The sequence below is a fragment of the Manacus candei genome, unplaced genomic scaffold (assembly GCF_025592945.1).
Source record: "Manacus candei isolate 608988 ecotype Guabito, Panama unplaced genomic scaffold, ASM2559294v1 h1tg000039l, whole genome shotgun sequence".
Taxonomy (NCBI): Eukaryota; Metazoa; Chordata; class Aves; order Passeriformes; family Pipridae; genus Manacus; species Manacus candei.
This window is the reverse complement of record NW_026138087.1, coordinates 1772001-1798709: the sequence shown is the minus strand read 5'-3', so window position 1 is coordinate 1798709 and position 26709 is coordinate 1772001. Positions and strand designations below refer to the sequence as shown.

At 54.7% G+C, this 26709-nt stretch overlaps 1 protein-coding gene across 8 annotated transcripts; it reads left to right on the top strand.

Annotated features, from left to right (window-relative positions):
• Positions 1-57: 57 nt before the first annotated feature.
• PRDM8 (PR/SET domain 8) lies at positions 58-26709 on the top strand. 8 transcript variants are annotated; one of them, XM_051794462.1, is made up of 14 exons: positions 58-1894; positions 2243-2365; positions 2462-2569; positions 5520-5656; positions 6082-6172; positions 10046-10166; positions 15495-15629; positions 16154-16491; positions 17270-17295; positions 17791-17943; positions 19107-19207; positions 23849-24069; positions 24288-24519; positions 24653-26709. In XM_051794462.1, exons 8-14 carry the CDS (start codon positions 16348-16350, stop codon positions 26032-26034), a joined length of 2259 nt encoding a protein of 752 aa, XP_051650422.1. In that variant the 5' UTR covers positions 58-1894; positions 2243-2365; positions 2462-2569; positions 5520-5656; positions 6082-6172; positions 10046-10166; positions 15495-15629; positions 16154-16347; the 3' UTR covers positions 26035-26709. The 8 variants fall into 8 exon arrangements, with proteins under 8 accessions (XP_051650422.1, XP_051650424.1, XP_051650426.1 ...); XM_051794464.1 differs by lacking the exons at positions 10046-10166; positions 15495-15629; positions 16154-16491; positions 17270-17295; positions 19107-19207 and having other exon boundaries at positions 58-1828; XM_051794466.1 differs by lacking the exons at positions 10046-10166; positions 15495-15629; positions 16154-16491; ... (1 more) ...; positions 17791-17943; positions 19107-19207 and having other exon boundaries at positions 58-1828.

Sequence of the window (26709 nt, the reverse complement as noted above, 5' to 3'; positions counted from 1 at the left end):
GGCCGTGCCCCCCCCGGGAGGGACACTTGGATTCGTGTCGCTGCCGGCATTCCCCAAATAAATTTAATGTTATGGAGAGTCGGGGGGGTTGTGTGCACAAACACCTCAGGATTGTGGGGGTTTTCAACAAAAACGACAACAGAAACTGACCTGACAGGGATCATGTGTCTCCCATAGGCCATGGAGGTGAATCAGACACATCGTCTGCTCCAAAAAGGATCTCGAGGTTCTTCCCTCCGCAAGAGGAGGTGGGGAAGTCAGAGTCATCCTGCCAGAGAGCTTTCCTTTCATCCCATTTCATCCCATTTCCTGCCCTCTCTGGATGGTTTCCTGAAGCCACAGTGCTCTGACCTGACATGTCCATGTCAGAGTGCCTTCTCTGTGCAGATCCGAACACCAAGCCAAGCATCTGTGTGATGCAAGTTGGAAATTTCATGAAAGTCCGTGGACCAACAGTGATTTATGTCAGCCAGAAATCTGGCTCGTGAAGTTCTTAATGTCTTAGAGCAGCGAGGCCAAAGGGTAAGCAAGCACTGTTTTACAGTCCCTGTGGACGCACAGAACATGAAAGATTAAGGACAGAGCAGCCTGTGCTTTGCCAAAGACCAAACCAAAGGAAAGGCCGTGCAGTGCCACCTCTCCCTCTTTGCAAAGGCACGTGAGACAGAAGAGTAGGCTTGCTGAGCTTCCCAAAAACAGCTGCACTCCAGCTTTCTGAGCTGCATGAGTCCTCCCCAAGCCCTGAGAGCACTCGCCTTGTCTGGGAGTATGTGTCACGTTATCCAGATGTTGGAAATCTTGCTTCAGGCACATGTGACCCACTGGTTGGAATGAGCCACTCCTGCCAGTTTGCTCTTTTCTTGTTTCCAAGTGTATGAATTCCTCTTTTAGGCTGTGGTTTCTGCTGAAGTAGCAGATAAATCATGCCTGTTTGCTGGAATGGCTGGATGAGAGGGAGATAGGCACAGAGGAGGTACAGGGCAATGGATCGTGGCTATTTGCTTGCGTTTGGTTTCATTCGCACACGGGCCCAGAGCCTCCTTTCCCGGTTCCTAGAACTCATTAGCTGATGCTTGGCTCTGTCCCAGCCTCCTCCAGCATCCCAGTGCTTCGTAAACCTTGGCCCAGGGTGCCCAGCCCCAGTGGGATGGGCGTTTCTCACTGTGTGCACACAAAACCTCAGGAAAGCTGCCTCCTGGAGCTGAGCTGATATCTTCCTGATATCCAAGGAGCTGGATGGGGCATTAGCAGCTTGCCAGCACTGAGACAAAGATCTTGTTGCAGCAGCAGGAGGAGACTGCTCGTGCTCTTGACTGCATGGAGGGAACCAGGCTGGCTGCACTCCTCTGCCACTAAGTCTCCTGCTGCCTCTGGATGTTGGTTCCACATCTGGAGAAGCAACAGGTGGCCCTCGCTCCTTGACCTGTTGGTCTGGAGTGGAGCTTACAGGACCTCCTTTACACTGGTTTCTTGTGCTGTAGTATTCCCTGGTGGCTGGGACAGCAAGGAAAACAGAGGGACCGTGGGGTAACCATCCTTGGTCATTTAAAACAGAACCCTTAAATAAACACAGCTTCAAAGTAACCCAGCACTAGAAGCAGAAGTTTTCACATGAAAGGTCGATGTGCAGATGAACACAAGTACACTGCCAAGATTTACTGCAGAGAAAGTAGTAAACAGAACAGCTTACAGCACCTTTGGGGTTATACAGTTCTCTCCTTTGTCTCCAGCATTTGCAGATGATCTCCACACATGTTGTCATTTAACATCCACCCACTCCCACCTTTTTTTTGGCCCAAGCCAGTCGGGAAGACCTCAGGCAGGCTGTGTGAGTGCCAAACTGAACTCGGTGTGTTTCAGGAGTGAGCAGTCGGAGCAAAAAGTCACCCTCAGTGTAAGCTGGCTGTGAGCCTGGCCCAGCCTTGGGTCCCTGGGAATGCTGCAGCAGAAAGGTGGAGTTTGGGGGGAGGAAATCCTCATTGCTGTGCTGAGGATCAGAGTCAAACAGCAGCTCGGCAACCACACAGGCTGCCTTTTCCATACAATACAGAGGGTCAGGAAGGCTTTGTTGCTTGATATATCCAGTTCTGGTCCAGGATACCTCTGCTCAACAGCTGTGAGCCAGCCTGCTTTCTGCAGGATGCTCGACAATTGCCAAAATTTTGTCTGGGAAAAATGAAACCTGGGTGTGTCTGTATGTGCGGCTGCAGTGCTGATTAATTAAATCTCCTTTCTGACTAAGGTCCGGGATTGCTGTTCTACCAAATGCTCCAGGAGCAGCATGAAAGGGGGGAGCTGGAGGTCCTGCTCCACAGCACTGGCACCAGCCAGCACTTCCAGACGCCCTGAGCTGTGCAACCCCAAGGTCAGGTGATGCTGATGGGAACCCTTCCATTCCAGCTTAAAACAGAATTTGACTTAGGGCAGCTCACAGAAAAATATTTTTCTTCTCCCCTCACAGGATATGAACCACACATGGAAGTCTCATGCTTTATAAAAAGATAGAGAAAACAGAAGGACCCCATACAACATGCAGGACCTGTTTGGGAGCTGCCTCCTGAAGGATTAGGTACAAATCCTTTTTCCTTTACAGCTGTAGCCTCCTGTCTGTGCTCATCCTGTAAAGCAGTGTAGAAATGAATAAATAAAAAGGACAGCATTAAGTAACAAAGGAACTCTCATTTCCCTGTGGTGTTGCATGCATCACCCAGATGGAAACTATCTGTCCAGACAAATTTGGGAATTATGCAAGCTCAGAATGCCTGAATAACCCTTCTTTTCCAAGATCATGAAGCATTCTCAGTACCCACTGAAAATACACATGAAAACACAGGGGGGGAAAAAAGCCCTCAACTCTGAAAACTAGGAAACATAAAGACTAGCAGTATGGATGAGGGAAGGTATAAATGTGGGAATACAGAGTAATGACCCTGCTGTGTGCACACTGGCTGATTGACTGCCCTGAGGAGCCAAGGATGATCCCTGGGATTCACTTCTGTTTCAGCAGAGGTGGAGCAGGATCCATTATTCTTTGGTGTGGTTCTCTGCTGGCTGGTGCCCTGCCCTGGCACAAACCACCACAGAATAAAAATAAATCCCTCTTGGCCCAGGAGAGCAAAAGAAAGCAGGACAGAAAACATGGAAGTCCTACTCTGGCCCAGGAGCTGCTGCTGGCTCAGAGCAGCACCCAGGGATCACCGGGGCTGAGAGTTTAGCACAATTCTAGAGTTGCAGTGACCCTTTTTGGTCTTGTCAGGAAACAATGGCCCAACCAGAGGAGGCAGAGGAATAGAGCAGGCAGGAATTCTGCCTGCAGAGCAGTGCCCCCTAGAAAAGGGGCAACACATTTCTGAGGCGCGTATGGAGAAAAATAATTTTTAAAAAAGCACAGGTCATGATTCCACAGCCACCCAGTTTGTGACAGTTTTATCATTAACTCCAGAGGAACAGGCTCAAACCCCCCTGTGGTGACAGAAATGTCACTTGTGCTCACACTGGGTGAAAAGGGGCTGATGTTTATCCATCCAGCCTGACCCCTTTGCCGCTGCAGAGGAGAGAGAGGGCATTGTGCTGTGAAGTCCCTTGTGTCCTCCCAGGACCAGGGGAGAACGAGGAAAGAGCAACTGGGAGGATGAATGATAAAACAACTGCTTGTACTACTGTTAGGGGGCAACTAGGTCAATATTTACAGAGGAGCAGCGGGCTGCAGCAGGACAGCACGCCCGAGCCACGGTTGGGTCAGCAGCCCAAAAAGCAGATGTGCCAATTTCCTGTCTTTGATGATGATGGGCCCTAATTACACCAGAGCTGTGGCAATGTCCTTTCTTGTGTATGACCCCTAATTTGGTTTCATGAAGTCATCTGTGCCAGGTTCTTCCGGCGTGCAAGGCTGGGTGAGTGACAGTCCCGGAGAGCCATGTGCCCCACAGCAGCAGCGTGCCCAAACAGCTGGCCCAGGCTTTGACCCAACACAATTCAACTGAGGGCCAACCAGAAGTGTCTCTGGGACTTGGGTCTGTTCCTTGGCTTGCTTTACCTCCTGCAGGTTATCGTGCCTGCTGATGAGGAGGTATGGGCTGGGGAGACATTCCGGGAGGGATATGGGTGCTCAGTAAAGACCAGCACTTAGAGAACTTGTTTGTTTTTGGGGGGAGGAATTTTGGACTCGGCGTAAAAACCTACTCCTCCGTGTTCTTTCGCCAGGGAGATTTCTTTGCTGGCATTACTACTGGTGCTTCTTTCAGCAATTTTCCACCACTCCTTTCCATGGTTTTTGACACTTTATTTATATTTTTTCCCCTTTTTTCCTCTTTTTTTTTCTCTACCCATGATTTGAGGGGTTTCCCAGTTTTGGAGTTTGCCGGTTGAGCATTTACTTTAGTTGGAACCTGCAGGTTCTGCTTTCTTTAGGTGAGGTCAGTTCTCTAGGTTGCTTTTGGGCCCACCTGCAGCTGCCAACAGCTGTTTGTTGTTCCCTAAATGTAGGTCTCTGTTTATAAGGGCTGTACCTGGAGGCTCCCCTCTTTTTTCCTGGGGATCACCTGGGCAGCATGCTGCTGCTGGTGGGAGAGGGTTGCGCGTGGGAGCTCAGCACAGAGTGTGGAGGTTTGCAGAGCAGCAAGAGGTAGAAATACTGTTCCGAGGACATCAGGGATGTGCGATGGGAGCTTGGTAGCTAGTTGTTACCTGGTTCTCCATATGCCTGGGGGAAGCAGGTGCTGTCAGGAGGAAGATATGGGACTGGAGTCTGGCCTGGTGGAGCTCTGTGGAGGAAAGAGCTGAAGAAGGGGTTGGGACTGTGTAGCAGCACCAGCAGGGGCAGATGAGGAGATGTCAGACCTTTGGTGGAGCTTCTATCATGACCTGCCTGCAGGTAAGAGCCAGGACACAGGAGAGGAGGGCTGGCTGGAGGTGGTGCTGCTATGAGAAGAGGTGGAGGCTCCAGAGTGGGGCTGGGTGGCAGCTTGTGGCACCTGGAAGCTGGGGAAGGGCTCTGTCTCTTCTTTTTGGTAGCAAGTGAGGGAAGGAGCACTGTGGAGCGAGGCTCCAGGTGTTGGGCATGCAGGGCAGGGTGGTGTGGGCAGGAGAGCCCTTGGAAGGGCTCAGAGAGCTCAGAGGTTCTTGTGGCATGGCCAGCATAGGAGGTGCAGAGCCTCAGAGTGTCCTTGCTGGTCCAGGATGCCATGCCAGCACTGAGGGGGACAGATATGGGCTCTCTGGGGGATTGTCCTCTGTAGGTACAGAGATCCTCAGGGACAGGTGATGGGCTGGCTGCATGCCTGAGGCTGGGAGGAGGAGCAGCAGAATGCAGAGGAACTTTGTTACCACAAAGCCAGAGCTGAGCACTGGGCAGGGCAGCCCAGAGAGGTGCAGTTGGCTCCCACAAGGGGTTTTAAGGCCTGACTAGTAAGAGCCCTGAACTTTGGCCTGGACTTGGTGTTGATCATGCTTCGAGCAGGAGGCAGGACCATCAGAGGTACTTCCCAACCTCACTGGGGGATTTCCCTTCTTTCATGCAGATCTTGCACTCGGCTGCAGTCCTGTGTTCCACTGCCTTGTGTAACGTCAGGTTACTGAAGACTTGTACACCGACCTGCAAACTCCAGCCAGACCTTCCAGAGGATGTGCTCAGTGAAACACCACATTTAGCAGGTAGGTTGAGATTTTATTGCAGTCAGCTCCTGGTTCTGCTCCTTGTCAGACTGCAGGGCAGGAAGGGTGCGTGTGGGAGTGTTTGCTGGCTGAGTCAGGGCCATGCCTGATTATTTACCAGCTGAGCCCTGCCGGTGACTCCGTGTACGTCAGCCTCACTTGCCCTGTTCGTGTGAGCTGCTCCCCCAGCTGCCTGGATGACAAATGCTTCTGTACATCAGTGTGACTGTGCTGGCCCTCAGACGGGAGTGAGGTATCTGGGATGTATCTTATCTGACTGGTGTTTACATCTGCATGACTGAATTATTTTTTCCTCAATTTCTCCACACTTAAGAAGTTTAACTTGCACTATATGGTGAGCTGTACTCATGTCTTACTGTCTGTCATCCAAAAGATTATCCTTTTCTCTTCCTGTGTCTGGGCAGGTAGGGTGGCTGGAGGTGGAGCAGTGTTGTCGGGATTGCAGGCTGTGTTTCCAGCAGCGGTGTTGGCAGAGCAGCAAATGCAATAGCCTGTAAAGGTAGGAAGGGTCACGTCCCTTCACCCAGGGATGAGCAGGTGAAGCGGCTTGGTAAGGGCTTCATGTTTTCATGGATCAGCTTATATGCGTGTAGAAGGTGGCATATTTGGCCTTGCTTTGTGGCAACATGTACAGCTGACATACAGTAATAGTCACAGAAAAAGAACTGTGGTACTAAACTGTCATCCCCATGGGGCAGTATTTTAGTGTTCGACTTGAATTCTTGTGGTCTCTTGGCTGTAAAAAAGACTTTGTACAGGAAATGTTTTGTTCAGCAAAGTTAAAGCAGAAGCACAATAGCTTGTGGTACCATGGTACCATAGCACAAGACATATGTAGTGAAGCACTTAGAACAGGGAGGGGCTTCAGTCCCTGCTGAGGATGTGCGAATAAGACTTGGTTTAATTCCCCAACAAACTCATTTCCTGAGTCGGAGACGATTATGAGTCAGTGTGCTCACTTGGGCAACTCACCTGGTGGCACAGACAAGTGTGCACAAGCCCCTCAGCAGCTCCCTACCAATCCTGTGCTGTCCCACCTGCACAGCTACTCTGAGCTGGAAATGTGGCAACTGCTCATCAACACTGCCTGTCCTTATCTGCAGAAAATAAGGAATAACCCCCATAGATCCTGTCCTATAAATTGAACTGTACTGATCACAACTCTCATGAGCCATGTCACAAACCCTGGTTGAGTGGCAGGGAAAGGCGTAGATGAGTCACCAGCAGGGAGCCAGCCCCTTGCTGCCTGCCCCAGGGGAAGCTGTACACACAAACATCTGCCTGCTCCGTCCTTGTCTTGAACCACAGACATGATCCCTGAAAGTATAGTCTAACACTTTTCCAGATGGGCAGGTGACATTACTGCATGGTGTGACACTGAATGTGCATGTCAGGAATATGTTTCAGTGAGAGCGCTGAGCAGGGCTGCTGTTGCCTCAGGAATAAACAGGAACATGGATCTGAGAGATCCAAGTCACCTACAGATTACCAGCCAGGGTGGGCATCTGTTAACAAGGGTGTGTGACCACAGCCAAGGCAACAAACCTTGCTGGTTAATAGTCACTTTTCCAGTTTCACTAAGTGTGAACATCAGGGGGAAAAATACATATGAGGAAGTGTGGGGCATATTCTGTATCCTGGCAGCATGGGGAAACTGAGTCTGTACAACATCCCAAGTATCTGGGTAAATCACCCAAACTAGCCTTCAGTTGTAACTGAAAAACAACATAAAAATAATGAGAAGTTTCTCTGGGACCTTGACTTGGGTTTTTCCCCCGGTTCTGCCTTACAGAAACATTTGATGTCTCTGCTACTGTGTGGTGAGAGACAGTCCTCATCTCTGGCTGGAGATTTTTTGAGTGTAAGGTAGAAGGGCTCACAGCTCTGTATCTTATTTGTAAAGTTCCTAGGCTTCCTCAAATAAGATGTGTAACTAAAAACGCCAAACAGAACACTGGGGAAAAAAAAACAACCAAAAAAACAAAACCCAAACAAAATAGGCAAAAGAAAAAAAAAACAAATCAGTTTCTCAGCTGTTATGCTGAGGGAATTTTCATTCAGCATCTTGTAGGAAGTGTTTCATGTCTTGCAGAATGAAAGTTACTGAATGTAGCTCATCAAGGCAAAATGCTGCAATATAATTTAGAAGCTCATTAGAGATCATAATCACAGTGACAGATGTTGGTGGGAAGTAGGAGCCATCACAAAGAAAAATAGGGAGCTGTTTGTCATGAGGGTGTTAGGTACATCATTTGGGGACATTTTCTGAAATATCTAAGGGGTTTGATTATCACTTGGAGGTTTCCATCTAGATTTCTTAGTGCTTAAATCCATTGGAAAATAAGAGTAAAGCTCTCAAATACTGAAAGGAGTTTTCAAGACTTTGCTTCTAAGAGCCATATATTGAAATTGTGCATAGTAACCCATGTTAGAATGGTGCATGCCTTTCTCTTAGGTGAGCTATCCATGCCACAACAGCTTCGTGGGATGCAGTGGGATGGCACCTGTGCTGCGAGGTAGGAGAATTGTGCCTGGGTAGGGAGCCATTAGAGCAGCTGGATTGTACACGTAGCTGGAGCATGGGCTTGGCAGCACATGCCCCAGATAGCGGGGCTCTAAGCAGCTGCCAAAAGGTGTTACTTGGCCTGTTACCAGGGTAAGTGTGAGGTCATCACAGACTTGGAGATGTGTGCCCTTCCTTTGTGCTACCCACTTCCTCTTGGTTGCATCATCAAGATTGAGACAGATTTTGCAGGAAATCCAACTGATCATGCACACAAGGAGGGACTCAGAAGTGAATGCCAGGATAAGAGGCGTGTGTGGCACCTTGAGGATGGAGCAGAGGTCTGTCCACCAGGAAATCCCGGGTGGCAGGGCCAGAGCGGGGTGTGAGCCCCCATCGCCGCTGCTCCCAGGTGCTCTCTGTGCCGTCCAATTTGGGAGCGCAGAGATGGAAAAAGGCCCAGTGGCCAGCCTTGGGAAGTGGAGCTGCAGGGCCTCAGTGGTGGAAGCAGGTTAACAAAATCACCATTAGACTGTGCTGGCATGTGGGCTCGCTGGGGTATGAAGTCACCTGACGGAAGCACTGCCCAATAGTAGAAATTCTCTAGCAGAAAACGAGCTTTTGTTTCTGCAGTGCTGTTCTTCTGAGGTGTTCCATCTGCTTTACAAACACTGACTGAGCCCAGCAATGCTTCTGTGAGAACAGCATCTGTAGTGACAGCTTCCGGCTGTCTAGCAGACAAGAGCACCCAGGTGCCATGGAAAACCAGAGAGGGAATAATAACCACCCCATTTTGCCAAGGGAGGGATGCTCATGCAAGATGGGAAGGGACCACCTAGTTGGACTGTTCGACAGCTGAATGTCCCTATGTAGGGACTGAAGATGTGAGCAGAGAGTGTGATGTAAGATCATACGAGCAAATAGAAGAGGATAACTCCAAATAGTTCAATTAATTTCACCTTTGGAACGTGGGCTAAGCAATATTTCCAAAATAAGTTGCTTCTGACGATGATCTTTCAACTTCTCTGTTAGGAAAAGCTAGCAGGGCCTCCTGCAGAGGAGAGCCCAGCAGGACCACCCTGGGGCCCAGTGTGGCCGTGCCCAGGCCTGGTGCCAGCTCTCGTGGCCCTGGCAGGGCAGGAGGGGTTGCTGTGTGCCACAGGGCACAGAATGCAGCCAGAGCCCGGAACTGGTACTGTGGCACAGATGATCTCCATAAACTGTGATGACATTAATCTAATGTATGCGTTCCCCTACGAATGTGAATAGCAACAAATACAAATCCTATGCAAATCAGGCCCTCGTGCAGTATGTGCAAATGGCTGAACATCTGAGGACTCAAATATTATATCAGAAGTTGTTCGCAGACATGCCTGTTCCAAAATTTGCTGTTACAGGGCCCTTCTGTGTTCCCATGGGAACCCTCAGGTAAGGAGATATGTGCGGCTGCTCCCCTTCAGCTAAAAGAAGTTTGTGAAGCAGAAGCTGGGTTCTGCTGGGTTCTTCCTTCTTTCCCAAGCCTGCAGCTCCTTGCAGATGCCTGGCTGCCTGGAAGGACTCCCCCCAGCCTCTATGGTCCCCTTCCTGGGGGGAAAGGTGGATGTTAAGGGTTCCTCAGAAAGGGAAGTAGTACCCTCTGCCAACTGGCAAAGAACAAGCGCTGGCACAGGCTGCAGGAGAGCAATTATTCTCTCCTTCCACAAGAGCACATATTGGAAATCCCTCTCTCAGTCGTTTCCTGGCTCTCCCAGCTGTTCTTGCTGCAGCCCAGGTGCCGAAAGGGATTCAGATGTGTAAGTGCCCCCAAGCGGGATAGAAGCTCCTGGGGATGGTGTCTCTCAGGTGAGAAATCTTTGCCTCTCCCCACAGAAAGAAGAGGGAAGCAGAGGGCAGCTGAGAGCTTTGCCCAAGGAGGACAGAGTGAATTTACTGCCCCTGTGCCCCCATCCAGCACCACTGGGAATTCAGTTTGAAACAGGAAAAGAAAAAGGTAGGAATAAGTGTGGAATGCGTGAGAGCCCTAAGTGTGAAAACAGGATGTAAAAATAGTCCATGTTTTTTGGGCTTTTTTTTTTTTAAGTGTCTGGGGAAAGCTCGGGAGGTTTTCACAATGGAGCTGGATCTCGTAAAATAAGAGTGTGACGGATGCAGCAGGGTCCATAGAAACATCCCAGGAAGAACAGGGGAAAAATAATGCAGCAGCTCATGTACAGGCAGCCAGAGGTGATGCTCCAGGTGGAGGGACCAGGGTACAGAGGTGTGGACCTCAATGAAAATAGGTAGCAGGAGAGGTGTAAGGATGTGTTATTCTAGATATAGAGCTGCTCAGGTTGTTCTCTCTCCTGAAGCCATGGTTGCTGTGCAAGAAGGGGGTGGGGTTTAGGAGAGGAATGAGCCTATCGAGGGTGTTATATCCCACATGAGCACTGCTCTCCCTTAAAACAGGCCAGATTTTGTGGTGGCATGGGGAGACTGCAGATGGGAGCTGTGCATGGCCCTGGAGAGGGGTCTGTCCTATCAGGGGCGGTGGGTGTTCATGGCTCCAGAGAGGGGGTGCCTATGGAGAGAAGGAGTACCTGCTGCGTTCATTAGCGTGGGTTTGGGTTTTCTCTGCCGATCTAGAGCTCACAGATGTAATGAGCAATGCAGAAGTACAACGGTACCCCTTCCAGCTTTCCCCTCACCATCCCCTCTGTGTCCTCAGCTGCTCCAACAGTTCCAGGTGAGGGCTTTCTGCTGACTTTTGTGCTGAGAGAAAATAGTCTGGTGTCTCTAACACAGTGGCAAGTTCTGTGGGAGGAGATCACATTTACTCTTGGCCTGAGCCAGCAACTACTCCATGTATAGCCCCCACTTAATGAAACACCCCCCCCACCTCTGCCAGCAGGTTAAAAGTTAGGGCCAGCAATCCCTGGTATGTCGATAAATCTTGGTCCTTAGCCCATTAAATCCCCAGCCTGCTCGTTCAAGAGGGATTCACAAGAGGTAATACAAGACTGACCTTTGCTCTGCCACAAACGCCGGTGCACATGAACCTGCTCAATCAACGGGCCCTTTTTTTGGCTCCCTTCCCTCGGGGTAGTTTGTCTTAGCCTGTGGCTGCAGGATCAGTGCAATGTCCTGTCAGCACAGTGAGAGGCATTTGGCTTTCCCTGTCCCCTCCTTTGTCAGCCCCGTCAGGTGGTTTTCCCAGGGCTGTCCCCAGCTTTTTGACCCTGTTGGACTGTTTTTCCCTCTCCCCATGACTTCTTATCTTTCAAAATACTCCGTGATTGCTGTAGCATTGATTTTTACTGCAGTAAGGGAAAAATGTGGCTTTTTTTTGATAGCCAGATTGTATGTTTGTTTGTTCTTTTATTTTTGGCTTCTTAGGAGCTTTTTGCCACTTTTCACTTTCTGATTGTCTCTTTTTCTAATCCTGGCACTTGGACTCAAAGCCAACATTTCTTATGGCAACTCTTTATCACCTGCTGGCTAGAACAGAATAGGAAGAAACTGCTCTGGCTGAAGGACCTGTGAAAGTAGGAAAACATAAAGGCTTATTTTAAGGTTTTCTTTTGTGAAATAGAATAGAAAAAAACCCAATTGTTTCTATATGAAAGACCTGTCTGCATGCAGAGCTCTGGCTTAAGCTTTTTAACAGAGTATTTCTGTAGCTTCAGAGGAGCAAAGTGGGATCCCAGTTCCTGTTGCAGAAGGAAAAATCTACCAAAAAGGAGGTACTTGAGCACCCAGATGGTTTGCAGTGGGGGCTGGCAGGAGATAGGAAGTAATGAGCAGGTCTGATGTGCACAGGTAGAAAGTCAAGCAGATGCTGTGCTGGGAACAAGATGCCCATGAGGGAGGTTGTGCTTGCTGAAATGGGATGCTGCAATGTAAGACTGGCAAAGAAAGGAGCAGCAGTCCTTGATCTCTTGGGAAAAAGGCATCTGTGTGTCTTGAATAATGCTGTCATATCTGGACATGGCTGAATTTTTTCAGGTCCTTGTAGAGATTTTTACCAGGAAGGTGTTCAGGAAGTCATGGGTTTGCTGGTTTTGACAGTGTCAATTACAAAAGCAATAGACTGAAAATGCAAATGTTTCTCGGAGGCATTCCTATTTGTCCTTTCCTCCTGTGGCTTGCCTGTTTTTTTGGTGTCACTCAAAGCCGTGGGATGCTGAGCACTGGCCCTGGTGATGTGCAACAGTACCACTTCCAAGGTGGGAGGGAGCTGCAGAGCAACTCGTGAACATGTTTGATCACTCCCAGAATTTCAGTCTCCTTGTACACTGATAAACCGAAAGACAGAGGCAATGGTGGCAACAGGGAATGTTAAAATGTTTGTTGTGAATGGCAAGGCTGAATGTTAAACAGCAACATTTTGAAATCCTTCATCACAGCAAGATCCCAGGCGGAGATGACAGGCTCTCTGCGGATGAGAGGAGCACCCGGAGTAGCGCTGCCAGAGATGGTTAATGGGATTGGGTGTTGATTCCTGTTTACGTGCCGGTGCTGGCTCTGGAAGGAGGGCTCCTGCCTTCTCAAGGGGGGTCTGAAGCCTTAGTGGTGCAGAGTGCTGCATGTGAGCTCTGTGCACTGCCCTGACACTCTGGCCTCAGTGCTGCCGGCCTCTCTGGGGACAAGCCTCCAGCCACGGACCAAGTCCGTTGTCGCTGGCCACTGGCAGAGCCTTGGCTCACTGGGACTGATCCCAGCCCAGGTCAGAGTTCGGCATCTGCTGTCCACCTTGGACCACGTGTCTGAAATCATCTGTTTCCTCCACAACTATTGTTTCCTAGGGCCTGTTCCCAAAAGCTTTGTCAGCCTGCTTGATTTGCATCAGCCTGTGAGCGGGGCCAACCCACCCGTGTTCCCCAGGAGGTTATTCCTGGCCGAACAGGCTTCACTCTGCACAACTGATCTGGTTAAATGCACTTCCCTTCCTTGCTTTCATTCCACTAGTTAGAATGGGCACTCTCAGGCTGCTGAGATAAGGTCTGTCTTTGTTCTGATGTGAGACTGTTTTGTAGGTACACAGTCACCCCAAAAGTGTATCCTTGAAAATAGACAAAATGCCTTTTCTAAATTGCAACTTAAATTGATTTTGATAGAGAGGATGGCGGAATCATATACAGAAGAAAAAAAAAATCTTTTAAAATGAGAACTGAAGCAAATATAGTTTAGTAGTATACTCGTTACAGAATGAACAGCATATTGTATGTGCTGTGTTAGAGGTATGTTATGAATAACAAAAGCACTGGAGCATTTACATATTTGTTTTCAGAAATCCTGGCAGTTGGATTTCACTATTCTGTGCCTCTTTGCCAGAATCACTAAACAGTGGTACATATGGCTTCTGAAGTACCATATGCCGTGGAAAACGTTAGCTGATGCCTATACTGATGCGACACGCTATAGTCTTTATTTAGATTTTTTTGCAGTTTTGAACAAAGAATATTAGATCATGCAAAACATTGTGCAAGCAGTATGGAGTAGTACATAGAGGAAAACATAATACATTGCGCCCAGAGAAAAGCCAACTAAGAAAAGGGGAAGAAAGGGTGGTGTTGGGAATTAGAATGTGCACGTGCCAAGAAATGCATGAAAGGATGGGACATGGCTTTGTGCAGCCGAGGCAGGAGGTTTTTCAGTGCTTGAAGCAAAGAGTCAAGAGCCAGAGCTCTGTGGACATGCAGGTTTTGAATCAAGTCCCCGTTCTAAGAGATACTCCCTGTTCCAAAAAGCACTTGGGCTTAAATTTAAGTACATGCTTGAAATCCTTGGAGAGCAAAGGAAACACGGGCATGAGTGCTTTCCTACAAAAACCCTCCTCATAGGAGCAGCAATAACTCTGCTCTCTCCTGCTTCATTGTCTGAAAATAGTGACAATGAATACAATGAGTCACGTGAGAAACACCTTGAAAACGGAATGAAACAAAGTTTCCAATGCAGTAAACACAAAGCCCAACCCAGAATTAGAAAATTAATTCAGGCTTTTGTGTTGACAGGAGCTTTTAAAGCACGTTTTTCCCCTCTATTCCGCCAGCCCTTACCATTGCTGCCCTCACATCGCTGATGTCAGTGGCAGTGCCAAACCCTGAAGGGAGCCTGCTGCCGGGGCTGTCAGGAGCAGCCGAAGGAGGAGGTGGCCCTGAGGGGAAGGAGAGTAGGGAGGTGTTTGCCACCACCATGTCTCCCCTCCGGAGCAGCGCCCTGCTTTCCCCTTTCCCCTCTCTTCTGGCTCCTCTGTGTGCAGACCACTGCCCCGTGAACACTTAATAGGCTTAACTTTAAGCACCAGAGTAGATCCAATGGGATTACTCATGTATTTAAGTGAAGGTATAATGTTTGGAGAGGGGGGAGAAGCATCACATCTCTGCCTCTTGATTTGGTTTCTGCTCTTAAAGCCACCCAGTTCCAGTGTCTGAGGATAGAAGGTTGTGGGATTCACAGAGTCCCTGCCAGGAGTGTGTTGGTGTGTGTGGTACAGCAAGTGTCAAACCACGTAAAGTAGGAAATTGGGGAAATATAATTTGCAGACATGACTTGATTGAGGCCAACCAACTAATCAGAACAGAGACAAACCCAGTGCAGAAACAGAAGGTGGATAAGGCTCAGCCCGGAATGCAGCCGGAGCAGAACGACTTCCTGGGGAGGTGGGAGCAGAAGCGAAGGGCTCACAGCTGAGCTGTGCCGCAGATGGCTGGGCAGGGGATGGCGGGGGAGCCACTGCCTGTGGGAAGAGTGTCCCATCAGCCTTGGGCAGAGCACGTGTGGTGTTGGAGATGGGCACCACCATGGAACAGTGTGCTGGCCGGGGGGGGGGACAAGTGGCTGCAGGGCTCTTAGGGGGCTTCAGGAAGGTATATGTGGGGATTTAATAGGACAGGTAATCGCAGAGAGACCAGTGCTGGGGGAAAAACCTGTAATTCCCTGCCCGGCTGAAAGAAGCAGGAAGAGCACTGCGAGCTGCTGGTGGTCTTTGACAGCATGAGCAAAAGTAGTGGAAGATTTAAGATACTGAGGCTGTCACAGGAATTATCTGAGAGGCAAACACTGCGTGCATGTGTAGGTAGCATCTTACATTTTATGAACCACTACTTAAGTGAATGGAGGTAAACAGAAATAGAAGTTGGAGTGGAAGCTGAAGGAAGGCAGGGCTGAGGGGAGCTTTTACTGAGCACTTATTTGAGGTTGCTTCACAGGTTCACTGGAAACCAAATAGTGGCTCAAATTTAAACCTCATTAGGTGGTTGTAAATTTATTAAAGTAACAAGAGGGGAAGATTAACATCTTTACATCCATCTCATCTCAAGGTGTTTTAATTCCTTCGTAGGAACAAGGACCTTCACAGGGCCTTTGAGCAGAGGAAAATAGAGCCTCTCTTCCCAGAGATTGATGTTCGTAGCAGTGCCAAACAGGTGTTCCTTCCCTCCACCTCTGGCTACCACATCACTCTCAGAAGAGCGTGGTGAGTGCCCCGCCTGCCCCAGGTTTGCAGCTGCCCCTCTGGGCTGTGAACCAAGCTGTCATGACCAGCACCGAGCCCACTACGTCACGAGCAGGGCAGCTGTCCAGGCTGCAGCAGGTAGACCCCCAGAGGGGAAGGACACCTGAGCCAGGCTGACCATCAAGCAGATCAGCACACCTCCTTCCCCTGGCCTGGGTGTTTTTTCTGGCTGCCCTGGCATTAGTCTCCCCAGGCTGGTGTGTGTGTCCTTCACATGGGCACAGCGAGGTTATTTGCTGCATTAGCCTCATTACCTTTCCTTTCCAAAAAGCATCCACCACTGTCTGATCTGCGGTTTGGAAAGGGGTTCTCGTTTTCCCCTCCCAAACCTCGGCTCACCAGCACATCTCCCGTGTGCTGCAATTATTAAATGACATTTCACAACTTCATCTCCTCTCCTGCTACATCTGCTTGCTGCTCCCATGTCCAACCCCGCTCACATCCCAAACATCTAAATGCATTGTTTCCTCTGTTTCTCCTGCCAGCATGGAAAGAAGCCATTCCTGAAGCAGGATTGCCTTTGAGCTGGCAGCAGATGAGTGACTGGCATTGGGCAGCACTGCTGAGGCTCTGGCAGGCCGTTTAGCAGAGAACCTTGGCTAATGAATGTCATCCACACCTAACAGATGTGCCACTGCCTGCCATGCCAGATTTTTGACATAATACAGGGCTGCTGGACATGATGGTGCTTGGGAAAAGCCACGAAGTGACTTGTGCCTACAATGCAGTGTTCAGTCCCACTCGTGCTCTGCGAGAGAAACCAAACCTGCGGGAGGGAGGGAAGCACATCCATGTCTCTCACTCCTCACCCCTGGTTTTATTGGTGCGTAAATCTTATTTGTGTTGTTCTCCCTCACGTGCCAGGGGTTCTTAAATGAAAAACCCACCACCCTTTTTCTTTTGTCCCCTGTGCTTCTAGCTCTGGCTCCTGCTGGTCTCTCCAGGCTCCTGCCGTGCCGGGGGATGGGGGGCCGAGCAGGGGGCTCAGTGCCTCTCGGGAGCCGGGATGGCTGCGGGCAGGTGCCTGGCACCTGCATCTCGCCGTCGGCAGCATCCCGGGCTTCGTCTTTCCTCTCCTGCCCTCCATCGGAGGGAAGCAGCATGCGCCGAGTAGAGCGTGGAGACAGGGGGACACGGCCCCCCCGGGCACCCCGAACTGAGCTCCCGGGGCTCTCCCTCCCACCCTGCCCGGCGGGGGAGCAGGGACGGGGTCGCCTCCTAATCCCGGCGTAATCCCGGAGAGCGGCAGCAGCGCGGGCGGCCGCTAATCCCGTCCCTCCGCCGCTAATCCCGCCCGGTGTCCGTGGGTCCCTGTCCGTGTCCCCGCGGGCTGGGGGCGATGTCCACGCCCCAGGCCTTGCGGTGGGAGCCCCGTTCGAACACCCGTCTCTCAGAGGACCAGCCAACTCGGTCATTAATCCGCTAATTGCCCGGCGGGCGGGAGCGCAGGAAGGGGCGGGGGCCGTCCTTCGCCGGGCGCTCCCCGCCCTGGGCTCCTGCCCCCCCCCGGGGCTCTTGCAGCCCCCGGTCCATCACCCTCCCGCCGCCCCCTCCCCGCGTCCCTTTTGGGGTGACACCGTTGCTGCTTTTTTTCTGTACAGCCGGGAGCGGCGCCGACGGGGGAGCGGTGAGTCCCCCGCGCTGGAGGAGGGGTCCCGCCAAACACCCTCCGGGGGGGCAGCCTGGCGGCCAGGGAGGCTGCGGGAGGCGTCCTTCATGACGGGGAGCTCCGAGAGAGCGTTGGGGGGGTCCTTCCCTCCCAGCCGGCTGGAAAACAAGTTAAGCGCTGCGTGGCCGGGCCGGGATGAGGCCGGGGGAGGCGCGGGGGTGTCGGTCCCGGGGATATCGTACCCCGATCAGGAACGCTCCGGCTCGCTGGCTGCGCGAGCTCGGGCGCTGATGCACCGTGTAACGCAGGTCGCTTTGCCGTGCTCCCCGTTTTTTCCCTCGGCCTCTTTATCTTTCAATTGCAAAGCAATTAAAGGTCTGTACGAATCTGCGAGCATCCCTCCCCGCGGGGCCCTCTGATGCCCGCTGTATTGCCCTTTAGATGCCTCTTCCTTTTTTTGTTTTACGATTGTTGTATCAATATAATGCTTCCTTTCTTCCTCTGTCTCTATAGATACAGATATACAAGGCAAACCAAAGGTTTCGGCTGCTATTCAGTGCCTCCTCATTTGTCCTGGAGCCGTAACAGTGGTGCCCTTTCTCTTCTGGCTGCTTTTCCCTGCTTCTGGAGCAGCAGTTATGGGAGAAGCAGATGGCTACTGATTGGGTGAGCTTTGTGGCTTTAATACTGAATACTTTATGGAAAAGGACTTTATCATGCTTGGTTGGTCAGAGGAACAACGGGATGAGATTTATGACTACAGAAAATAAATCTTTTTAAGTTTCAGGCTCCTTCACACACCCCACGTCAAGTTGCTGTTGCAGAGCCAGATCTGAAATCCTCAGCATCTTTCTTTTTTCCCTCCCCCTGGCCCCGTCTGTCTGTCCTTTCACAGCTCTCCCCACCCCCTCTGCGCCAGGGTTTAGCAAACCTTTGCAAACTTTAGGGACTATCACTCACTGGAGCATCCGAGGCCTTTACAGCCCCCAGGCAGCGCAGAAAAACGCCATCCCCAGATGGGGAACATCCACCTGACAGTCGGATCAGCTTGGGCAGCCAGCTCCTGCCAAGGCTTGTCCATGTGTAACTCGGACAGCGGCCACCCAGGGTCTGGTGGGGAGTTGTGAGTGACATCCTCATAGACCCGACAGCACGGAGGCCGTGATGCCACCAGAGAGACATCCAGGCCACATCTCTTTGCCAAGCTCAGGTCTCCTGAAGGAAAGGGAGCCCAGCACTACCTGACCCCACTGCACCCCATGCTGGGCAGTGCTGGGCCGGGGGCTGTGGGACTGTCCCCCCAGGGACAGCCCTCTGCAACGCCCCCCAACTGCAGTGTGTCCCCCATCAGCTTGTGGCTTCTGCCTGGCCTCATGCCAAAGCATGACCAGGGGCCATGCGGTGGGGTGGGCTCTGCCCCAGTGTGGGATGCTAGTGGTGGCATACGGGGACAGAAAGGCCCGAGGGTGTACAGGAGGCAGAAGCAGGTTTCAGTCATGCAGGGGTTCCCCCCTTTCCTTTCTCTCCCTTTTTTGTCCCTCATAGCCTATCATGTCCTCTATGAGGCCGTTAAACATTTGAAGGAAGGTGAAGCTAGGTGATAGCTTTCCAGGTTTTAAACCTTGGTGCTGCTGCTGTCAGGCCAAGTAAGGAGGAGAAGCAGAAAGCTGAGAAAATAATTTTGGGACAGAAAGTCAGCAGTGATATGGGGCTATGTATGAGCCATTTAACCAGCCACCTGTATTATATTCAATGGTCTGGGTTTTGGTCAGCTATAAAAAAATTTTTGTGACTCTTTGGTGAATACACAAATTAATATTTCTCACTAGACTCTGCGCTTGCTCGGAAGGAAGTACAGGGGAAGTTCGAGCATCATCAGGGCTGAAGAAACAGCCAAGGTGCCCGTGGTGTCTGAATCGCAAGAAAGCAGGTGGGGAAGGTATATGGGGTCTCACTGGGGTTCCTGGGGAGCAGGAGCACTTAATCCTTGGGTGAGCCATAGGTGAAGCTGATGTCTGGCCCTTTTTAAGGATTTGTGTTTTGTGGCATGGCAGTGACTTGACCTGGGAGTCCCAGGCACCACATCAGTGAGGTACAGCTGAAGGGTCGAAGGGAATAGGAAGGGACAGGGACCATAGGTGTGTTTGGGAGCTGAGCTGGAAACAGGACAGGACATTGCTGATGTGTCTCAGCCCTGGTGAGGGCCTGGTGGTAGGGACATATCCATCCGGTTGTGGGGCTGAGGATTCCCGGTGGGATCCATGTGCTGCTTGGCAGGATTACTGGTGAGAGAAGCACAATGCTCTGTACGCCGTATGCCGGTCTGCAGCGTGGTGGTGACACCGCTGGCACCCTGGCATAGGGCTTCCCCAGAAAAGGCACCGTTTGTGAGCCTAGTGGCATGCAGAAGGGATGGTTTGTCATTTAGCTGAGGCCCCCGATTTATTTCCACTACAGAGGCCTGTCTATCTCCGGGGAAGGGAACCGTTCTGTCTGCATTTCTCCAGGCACTAGGAAAGCTTGTGGCTCTGCGTTTGGTTTCGAGTGGCTTTTCCATTCCACCTGGTGTGGCTCCCCCTGGGACCACAGCTGGCCCTTTTTCTGGCAGCAGTGGGCAGAGAGGAAAGCAAGGCAACTTTGGGCATCCCTTCATGCCTTCTCCCCATGGTCCCCTGGCATGGTGGGAGCGAGTGTGGCTGGGCTCATGCACTTCTGGGAACTTGTGTATTCTCTCAGTGATTTTATTTTACAGGTAACTTTATATCAGTCACCTGGGAGCTGAGTCTCAGCTGTGTATGTCTCCTCAGAGGAGTAAGCACACATCCGTAGGCCTGATGCATGTCACAACTCAGGAAGCATTTCCCAAGGGATGCAGTAGTGTTTCTGAGCACAGGTTGAGCAGCCTCCTTGGCCCCTTTCCTCTCGTCTTTCTGGGAGAAGCCCAGGGAGGAAAGAGAAGGCTGACGCTGCTGAGGAGCAGGTGCTCTTGTCCCTTGCAGCCATCCCCCCAGCCGGGGAGCAGAGGACCCTGGGCCGCCCCCCTGGGGCTGGATGCCGCGTGTCCGTGGGAATGAGGTTCGCCAGCCCGACCCCTTCCAGGTCCCCGTCCTGCCCGGCTGCTCCCGGGGCCTCCCCTTGTCCGGGAGCCGGTTGTACCGTGCCGGTGCCATTACCAGGGGCTCGTCGGGGCTGGGACTGCGCTTTTGGGGGACTGAGAGCAGCGTGGAGCAGCGAGGGGGTGCCGGCTGCCGGGGTCTGTGGGAAGGCGGCCGGAGCTCCTCAGCCCGGGTCGCTCTTAGCTCTCCGCGAGAGGTTTTCTGGAAGAAGAAACGGATAGAAAATGCATGGATGTACCGAGATAGGAGCGTGTGGCAGCCGGGAGGCGGCGGGCAGCAATCGCACGGCCCCACAGGGTGACACCGCACCCGCTGGCCGCGCGGCTGGGGCTGGATCGGGCCCGGCGCACCTGGGCCGTGTCCCCCAAAAATCCCAGTGCGGCTTTTTAGTGAGGCCGGGGGAGCGCCGCCGGCACCGGACTCTGCGGGGCGTCGGGCTTTGCGGATTTGCGGTGGGCGCTCCCGGCTGGAGCACCTCGCAGCAGAAACTCCAAAGGAAAGAGCTCGCGTCCATCCCATTGCTGTTCTGCAGGGCGAGGGACGCCGTTCCCTGGGATCCACTTTTAGGGTGGCATCCGAGGCTGGATAAATGCTCAGAAATGCCGACGCGGTCCTTTCCAGTCACGGGGAATTTCGGTAGCTGAGATCATGCCGAAGCGATTTCGAGATCGTTTATTTGCCGTGGTGTCTCTTAAAATTCTCGCGAATAAAAATAACGCGTAGGTTTTCTTTCCCCCTACTAACGACAGTCATTCGGACAATTTATATCTCACAGCGAGAGCTGCAGCCTCAAAAAAAAAAAGACAAACAAAAAAAAGGGAAGATGAATAGGAAAAAAAATCCCCACATTTGAAGCAGGAATTGAGATTCAAATTTTTAGATTCCCATATTTTTAATGTTATGACAATCTCCGTTTTAGGAGACGCTGCGTTTTGTCGAATTAATAAGATAAATGTTGAAAGCATATTATATGCAGCCTTTAATCCTAATGCAAGGAAAATCGTAATTATGGGGAGGATAAGTGAATTTGAGAGCCAAACATCAGCCCACTCTCTGATTGCAAACCTCGCTCCGTTCGCCCTGGAAAACGCTTTGTCTCTCCTTTTGTTTAGTTTAAAGAAAGGCTTTAAATTCCATTTTTTTAAATCTGTTTTGTGCCTGAAATGACGGCGAAAAGGGAGGGACCGGTAAACCGTTTTCCGTGCGGTGACCCTCTTATTTCGGCATAGAGCATCTGCAGATGCTTCTGCTCCCCGAATCTGTGCGCGTGTCGGTGAATGTGGAAGCCCCGCGTGTGCAGGGGTGCGACCCCGCGGCCGCCCCACGCTCTGGAAAGGCGAGGAATGGGCGGGGGGCTCCAGCCAGGTGTCCCCCGCTCCAGTGGGGAGCGGGCTCCGGCGGGGAGCGCGGGGCTGCCCGCTGCCGGTTCCCCGCACGCCGGGCCTCCGCCGGGCGCCGACAGCGCGGGAGGGCCGCTCCGCGGACCGGGGCACGGGCATGGCACGGGCATCCCCACCCGCCTCCGTCCTGCCAAGGAGGGCTTTTACTGCGTGTCCGAGATGCTCCTATAAGGCAGGTGCAGGGGCAAAGCGGGCGGGCGCCGCCGGGATCCCGGCGCCGGGCGGAGCGGCCGTCGGGCCCCCCCGTTCCCCGCCCCACACCCCTGCCGGGCCGGAGCGGAGCGGCGGCCCCAAACCCGCCCGCTGCCCCGGGAGAGAGCCGTTGGCGGGGGCGCGCCCCTGTTCCCCATCCCCTTCGCCGCAGGTGCCCGGTGGCAGCGGGGCCAGGTGAGGGGCGGGCGGGCGGGCGGCGAGCGGGCAGCCCCGAAGGGGTTAACGGGAGGGACGTGGGCTGTCACGCGTCATTGGGCAGATTATGTGCAGCAAACAAAAAGTGTGTGTCTGCGTGCCAGCCCCTCACTGCACCGGGTCCGTCTGCACCGCGCGCCTCCCGCTCCGCCGCCCGCCCGGCCCGGCCCGGCATGGAGCGGCGCTGAGAGCCCGGGGCAGCCAGCCCGGAGCCGCCTTTGTGCCACTGTCGGGGCGAGGATTATCCCCACCGTCCCTGGTGAGTACCGGCGGAGGGGCCCCGCCGCCCCCCGCGCCTCGCCGCCCCGGAGCGGGAACAATGCCGGGGATGGCCGTGCTGCCGGCGGCCCTGCCCGGGGTGCGGGGCCCTGCCCGAGCTGTGGAGCCCGGCGGCGGAGCCTCCGGGAGCGGCCCCGGCGCCGCCCGGCCCGGACAAAGGGCGGCCAGGGGAGATAGCGCCGCGGGGCCGGGGGCGGTCCGGGCGACCGGGGGGATGCGGCGCCGCGGGGATCCGTACGGGGCCCACCGGCGCCGGGGGGAAAGTTCGGCGGGGGCCGCTCGGTGCCGGTGGTTTCGTTTGGCGAAATCATCCCTTCGGGGAAGGGATGCGCCGGGCAGCGGCGGAACGGGGAGGGCGACGGGGAGGCGGCCAGAGCCCCCTGTCCGCGGCCCTCGTTCTCGGGGAGGGCCCGGGACCCCCCGCCGCCCCCGCCGCCGCTCCAGGGGGCGAAGTTCCCGGGGTGGCGGGGATCCAGTTTTACCCCGAAATCATGGGACCGGCGGCTCGGCGGGGCCGTGTCCGGTGCGAGCGGCGGCGGCCGTCAGCAGGCGCACCGGGAGGAGCACCGGTCTTTTCCCGAGCCAGCCCCAAATGACGGATTTCGATGCCAGATGGGGCGGGGAGAGGCAGCCGTGCGCTAATCGGGTCGGGAAGGGCGAGGACACCGCAGCCGGGCGCGATGCTCCCTCCCCGGCCCCGCTCCCTGCCCGCTGTCCGCGCCCCACCAGCTGCCCGCCGCCCGGATCCCTCCCTCCGTACCGCACGGCAGCCGGGGCTCTCCCTGCACCATAAATAAGCGTGTCGAGGTAAAAATAATTACCTCTGCTTGCTGCTTTTAATTAAAGTCTCGGAGGGAAAGTGCTGGATTATGGTAATGAGCAGCCATACGTTCCCCTTGTCGCGCGGAGCGGGAGGTGAGCTGACACGCAATCGGCGACAATGACAAGCCACTGGAACCCACCCGCTCCCCCGGCGCAGCACGCAGCCCGGCCCGGCTCCGGGGGTTACCGGAGATCCGCCGCCGCTCGGTGCCCGGCGCCCGCTCGGGACAGGACCCGGCCGGCGGGACTCCCGGGTCTCTGGCCGGAGTCGGCTCCGCCGCGACCGCTGAAACAGTATATCATCGCGGCAGCGTCCCTGCACTTTGCCTCCGCTCGCAGCTCCTCGCCTGCTTTATTTTTTTTTATTTCAGACCGGAGAAACTGCTCGCCTACCTATTTTTTTTTTAATTTTTTGGGATTTTTTTCTTGATTTTTTTATTTAACAATTCAAGTTAATTTTAATTTGTTTTCCGGCGCATCCCGGTGCACCGCTGAGCGGGACCTGCTGCGGTAACGGCCCTGCTCTGTCCCTCTCTCTGTCCGCAGGGATGGAGGACGCCGGCGTCCAGCGGGGAATATGGGACGGGGATGCCAAGACGGTCCAGCAGTGCTTGACTGACATTTTCACCAGCGTTTACACCACCTGCGACATCCCGGAAAATGCCATTTTCGGCCCCTGCGTCCTGAGCCACACGTCCCTCTACGACAGCATCGCCTTTATCGCCCTCAAGTCCACCGATAAGCGCACCGTCCCCTACATATTCCGGGTAAGAGCCGCTCGTCTCCGGGCTCAGCCGCTCGCCACGTCGGCCGGTGCCCGAGAGCGTCCCCGCCGCGGAGCGCAGCTCGGCCGGGGGACCCCCCGCCGCCGGGAGGCTGTCCCCGAGGGCAGAGCCGCGCCACCGCTCCTCCTGCTGCTGCCCGTCCCCGTCCCGTCGGTCGGTCGGTCGGTCTGTCGGTCTGGTGGATTAACGTGGGGTTTCAGGTGGACACGTCGGCGGCGAACGGCTCGTCCGAGGGGCTGATGTGGCTGCGGCTGGTGCAGTCGGCCCGGGAACGGGAGGAGCAGAACCTGGAGGCCTACATCAAGAGCGGGCAGCTCTTCTACCGCTCTCTGCGCCGCATCGCTAAGGACGAGGAGCTGCTGGTGTGGTACGGGAAGGAGCTCACCGAGCTGCTGCTGCTCGGACCGGCCCGGGCCCCTGCCCGCACTAACGGTGAGTGCCCCGCGCGGCCGCCGGGGGGTTCGGGGTCGGTTGTCGGCTTTGGGGACCCCGCGCCCCTGTTCCCCGAACTCTCCGGGGATACCACGTCAGCGGCCCCGGCTGACGGTGCTCCCTCCCGCCGCAGGCTCGCCGCCCTTCGCCTGCCCCGAGTGCAGCCAGCGCTTCCAGTTCGAGCTGCCCTTCGCCGCACACCTCCGGTTCCGCTGCCCCAAGAGGCTGCACGGCCCCGACACCGGCCCCGCCGCCGAGGCTGCCGGCGGCAAGGACGTCGCCGGCAAGGAGCAGGAGCCCGGCAAGTTCGGGAAGCCCGGCGGGCCGCCGCACCACCCCTTTCCCGGTCCCGACGGCGGCCCCACCGCCAGCACCAAGCCCTCCACGGACTTCCACAACCTGGCGCGGGAGCTGGAGAATTCCCGCGGCGGGCGCGGCGGGTCCCCGGGGCGGCCGACGCCTGGCGAGGGCGGCCCCGAGGCGGCGGCCGGGAAGGCGAAGAGGCGGTTCCCCGATGAGGAGGATCGCGGGCCCGGCGCGGCGCGGGGCCGCTTCCCGGCGGAGCGCCCGGGGCTGCCGGCGGCGCCCAAGGAGGAGCCGGGCTGCGCCCCGCAGCAGCAGTACCGCGCCGCCGGCTCATACTGCGGGCTGGAGGAGGGCGGCCGCCTCTTCGCGCCGCCCAGCCCGGAGACAGGGGAGGCCAAGCGCAGCGCCTTCGTGGAGGTGAAGAAGGCGGCCCGCGGTCCCGAGCCCGACGGCGGCCCCGAGGAAGGCCCGGAGCGCGGCTCCCCGGGGGCGGGTGGCGCGGAGCCGGGGCTGTGCCCCCGCGGCGGCGCGGGGGGCCCGCTGGCCGCCCGCCTGGACGGCGGCAGCCCGGCGCGGGGCAGCGCCTTCAGCACGGTGCCGCAGCTCGGGGCCGGCCCCGGCGGGCCCGGCGGCGGCGCGGCCGAGGAGCGGAAAAGCGCCTTCTCGCAGCCCGCCCGCTCCTTCCCGCACGTCCCGCCGCTGGTGCTGGGCCCGAAGCTGGGCGGGCTGGGCGAGCCCTGCCCCGACGGCGCCGCCGCCCCCGCCCGCCTGTACACCGCCGAGGCGCTGGCCGCCAAGCTGCCGGGCGGCGGGGAGGCGGCGGGCGGCGGCGGGGGCGGCGCCGGGGGGCTGCCCAAGCAGAGCCCCTTCCTCTACACCACGGCCTTCTGGCCCAAGAGCTCGGCGGCGGCGGCGGTGGCGGCGGCGGCGGCGGGGCCGCTGCAGCTGCAGCTGCCGTCGGCGCTGACGCTGCTGCCGCCGTCGTTCACCTCGCTGTGCCTGCCGGCCCAGAACTGGTGCGCCAAGTGTAACGCGTCCTTCCGCATGACCTCGGACCTGGTCTACCACATGCGCTCACACCATAAGAAGGAATACGCGCTGGAGCCCCTCGTCAAGCGCCGCCGCGAGGAGAAGCTCAAGTGCCCCATCTGCAATGAGTCCTTCCGCGAGCGCCACCACCTCTCCCGCCACATGACCTCCCACAACTAGCGGGGACCCCCCCCCGGCTCTGGGGACTCGCCCGGGACCCCCGCCCGGGGACCCCCGCGCTGCCCGCAGCTCCCGCCCTTCCCCTTCGATGCACGCGTTTCCACTGTCTGGGGAGGGGCGGGGAGGGCAGAGGTAGAGGAGGAGGAAAAAAAGAAGAAACAGAAGAAGAAGAAGAAGAAAAAAGAAGGTTAAAAAAAAAAAAAGAAAAAGAAAAAAGAGAAGCACCGTGAAAAAGAGAAAAAAAAATCAAATGACTTAAAAAATACATTTTTTAAAATGTCATATATTGCAACATATTGATGCATTTGTCATACGTTTCTACTTAAATTATTAAGCACTTATGGTTTAGATGTAATAATAATTCTATGTCAGGGTAAATTTTTATTTTGGATATGAAGCTAAGGGCGGGGGGGGCGCGGCGGGGCCGGCGGGTGGCGGGCCGGGGTCCTGCATGCACCGGGCGTTCCCCCTGCCCGGCCCCGCCGCCCGTGCCCCTTCCCCCCGAGTGTCACTGGTGCCCGTGGAATGGAGTCTCGGTAGTTCCGTGTTATCTTCCCTTTCCCGTTTGGGTTTGTTTTTTTTTTTCCTCGACCTTCTGGAAAAGATTTATTAAACTTTATAGTTTATCCGGGTATGTTGGATGCTTTGACAATAAATGACTTTATTTTCTTCAAA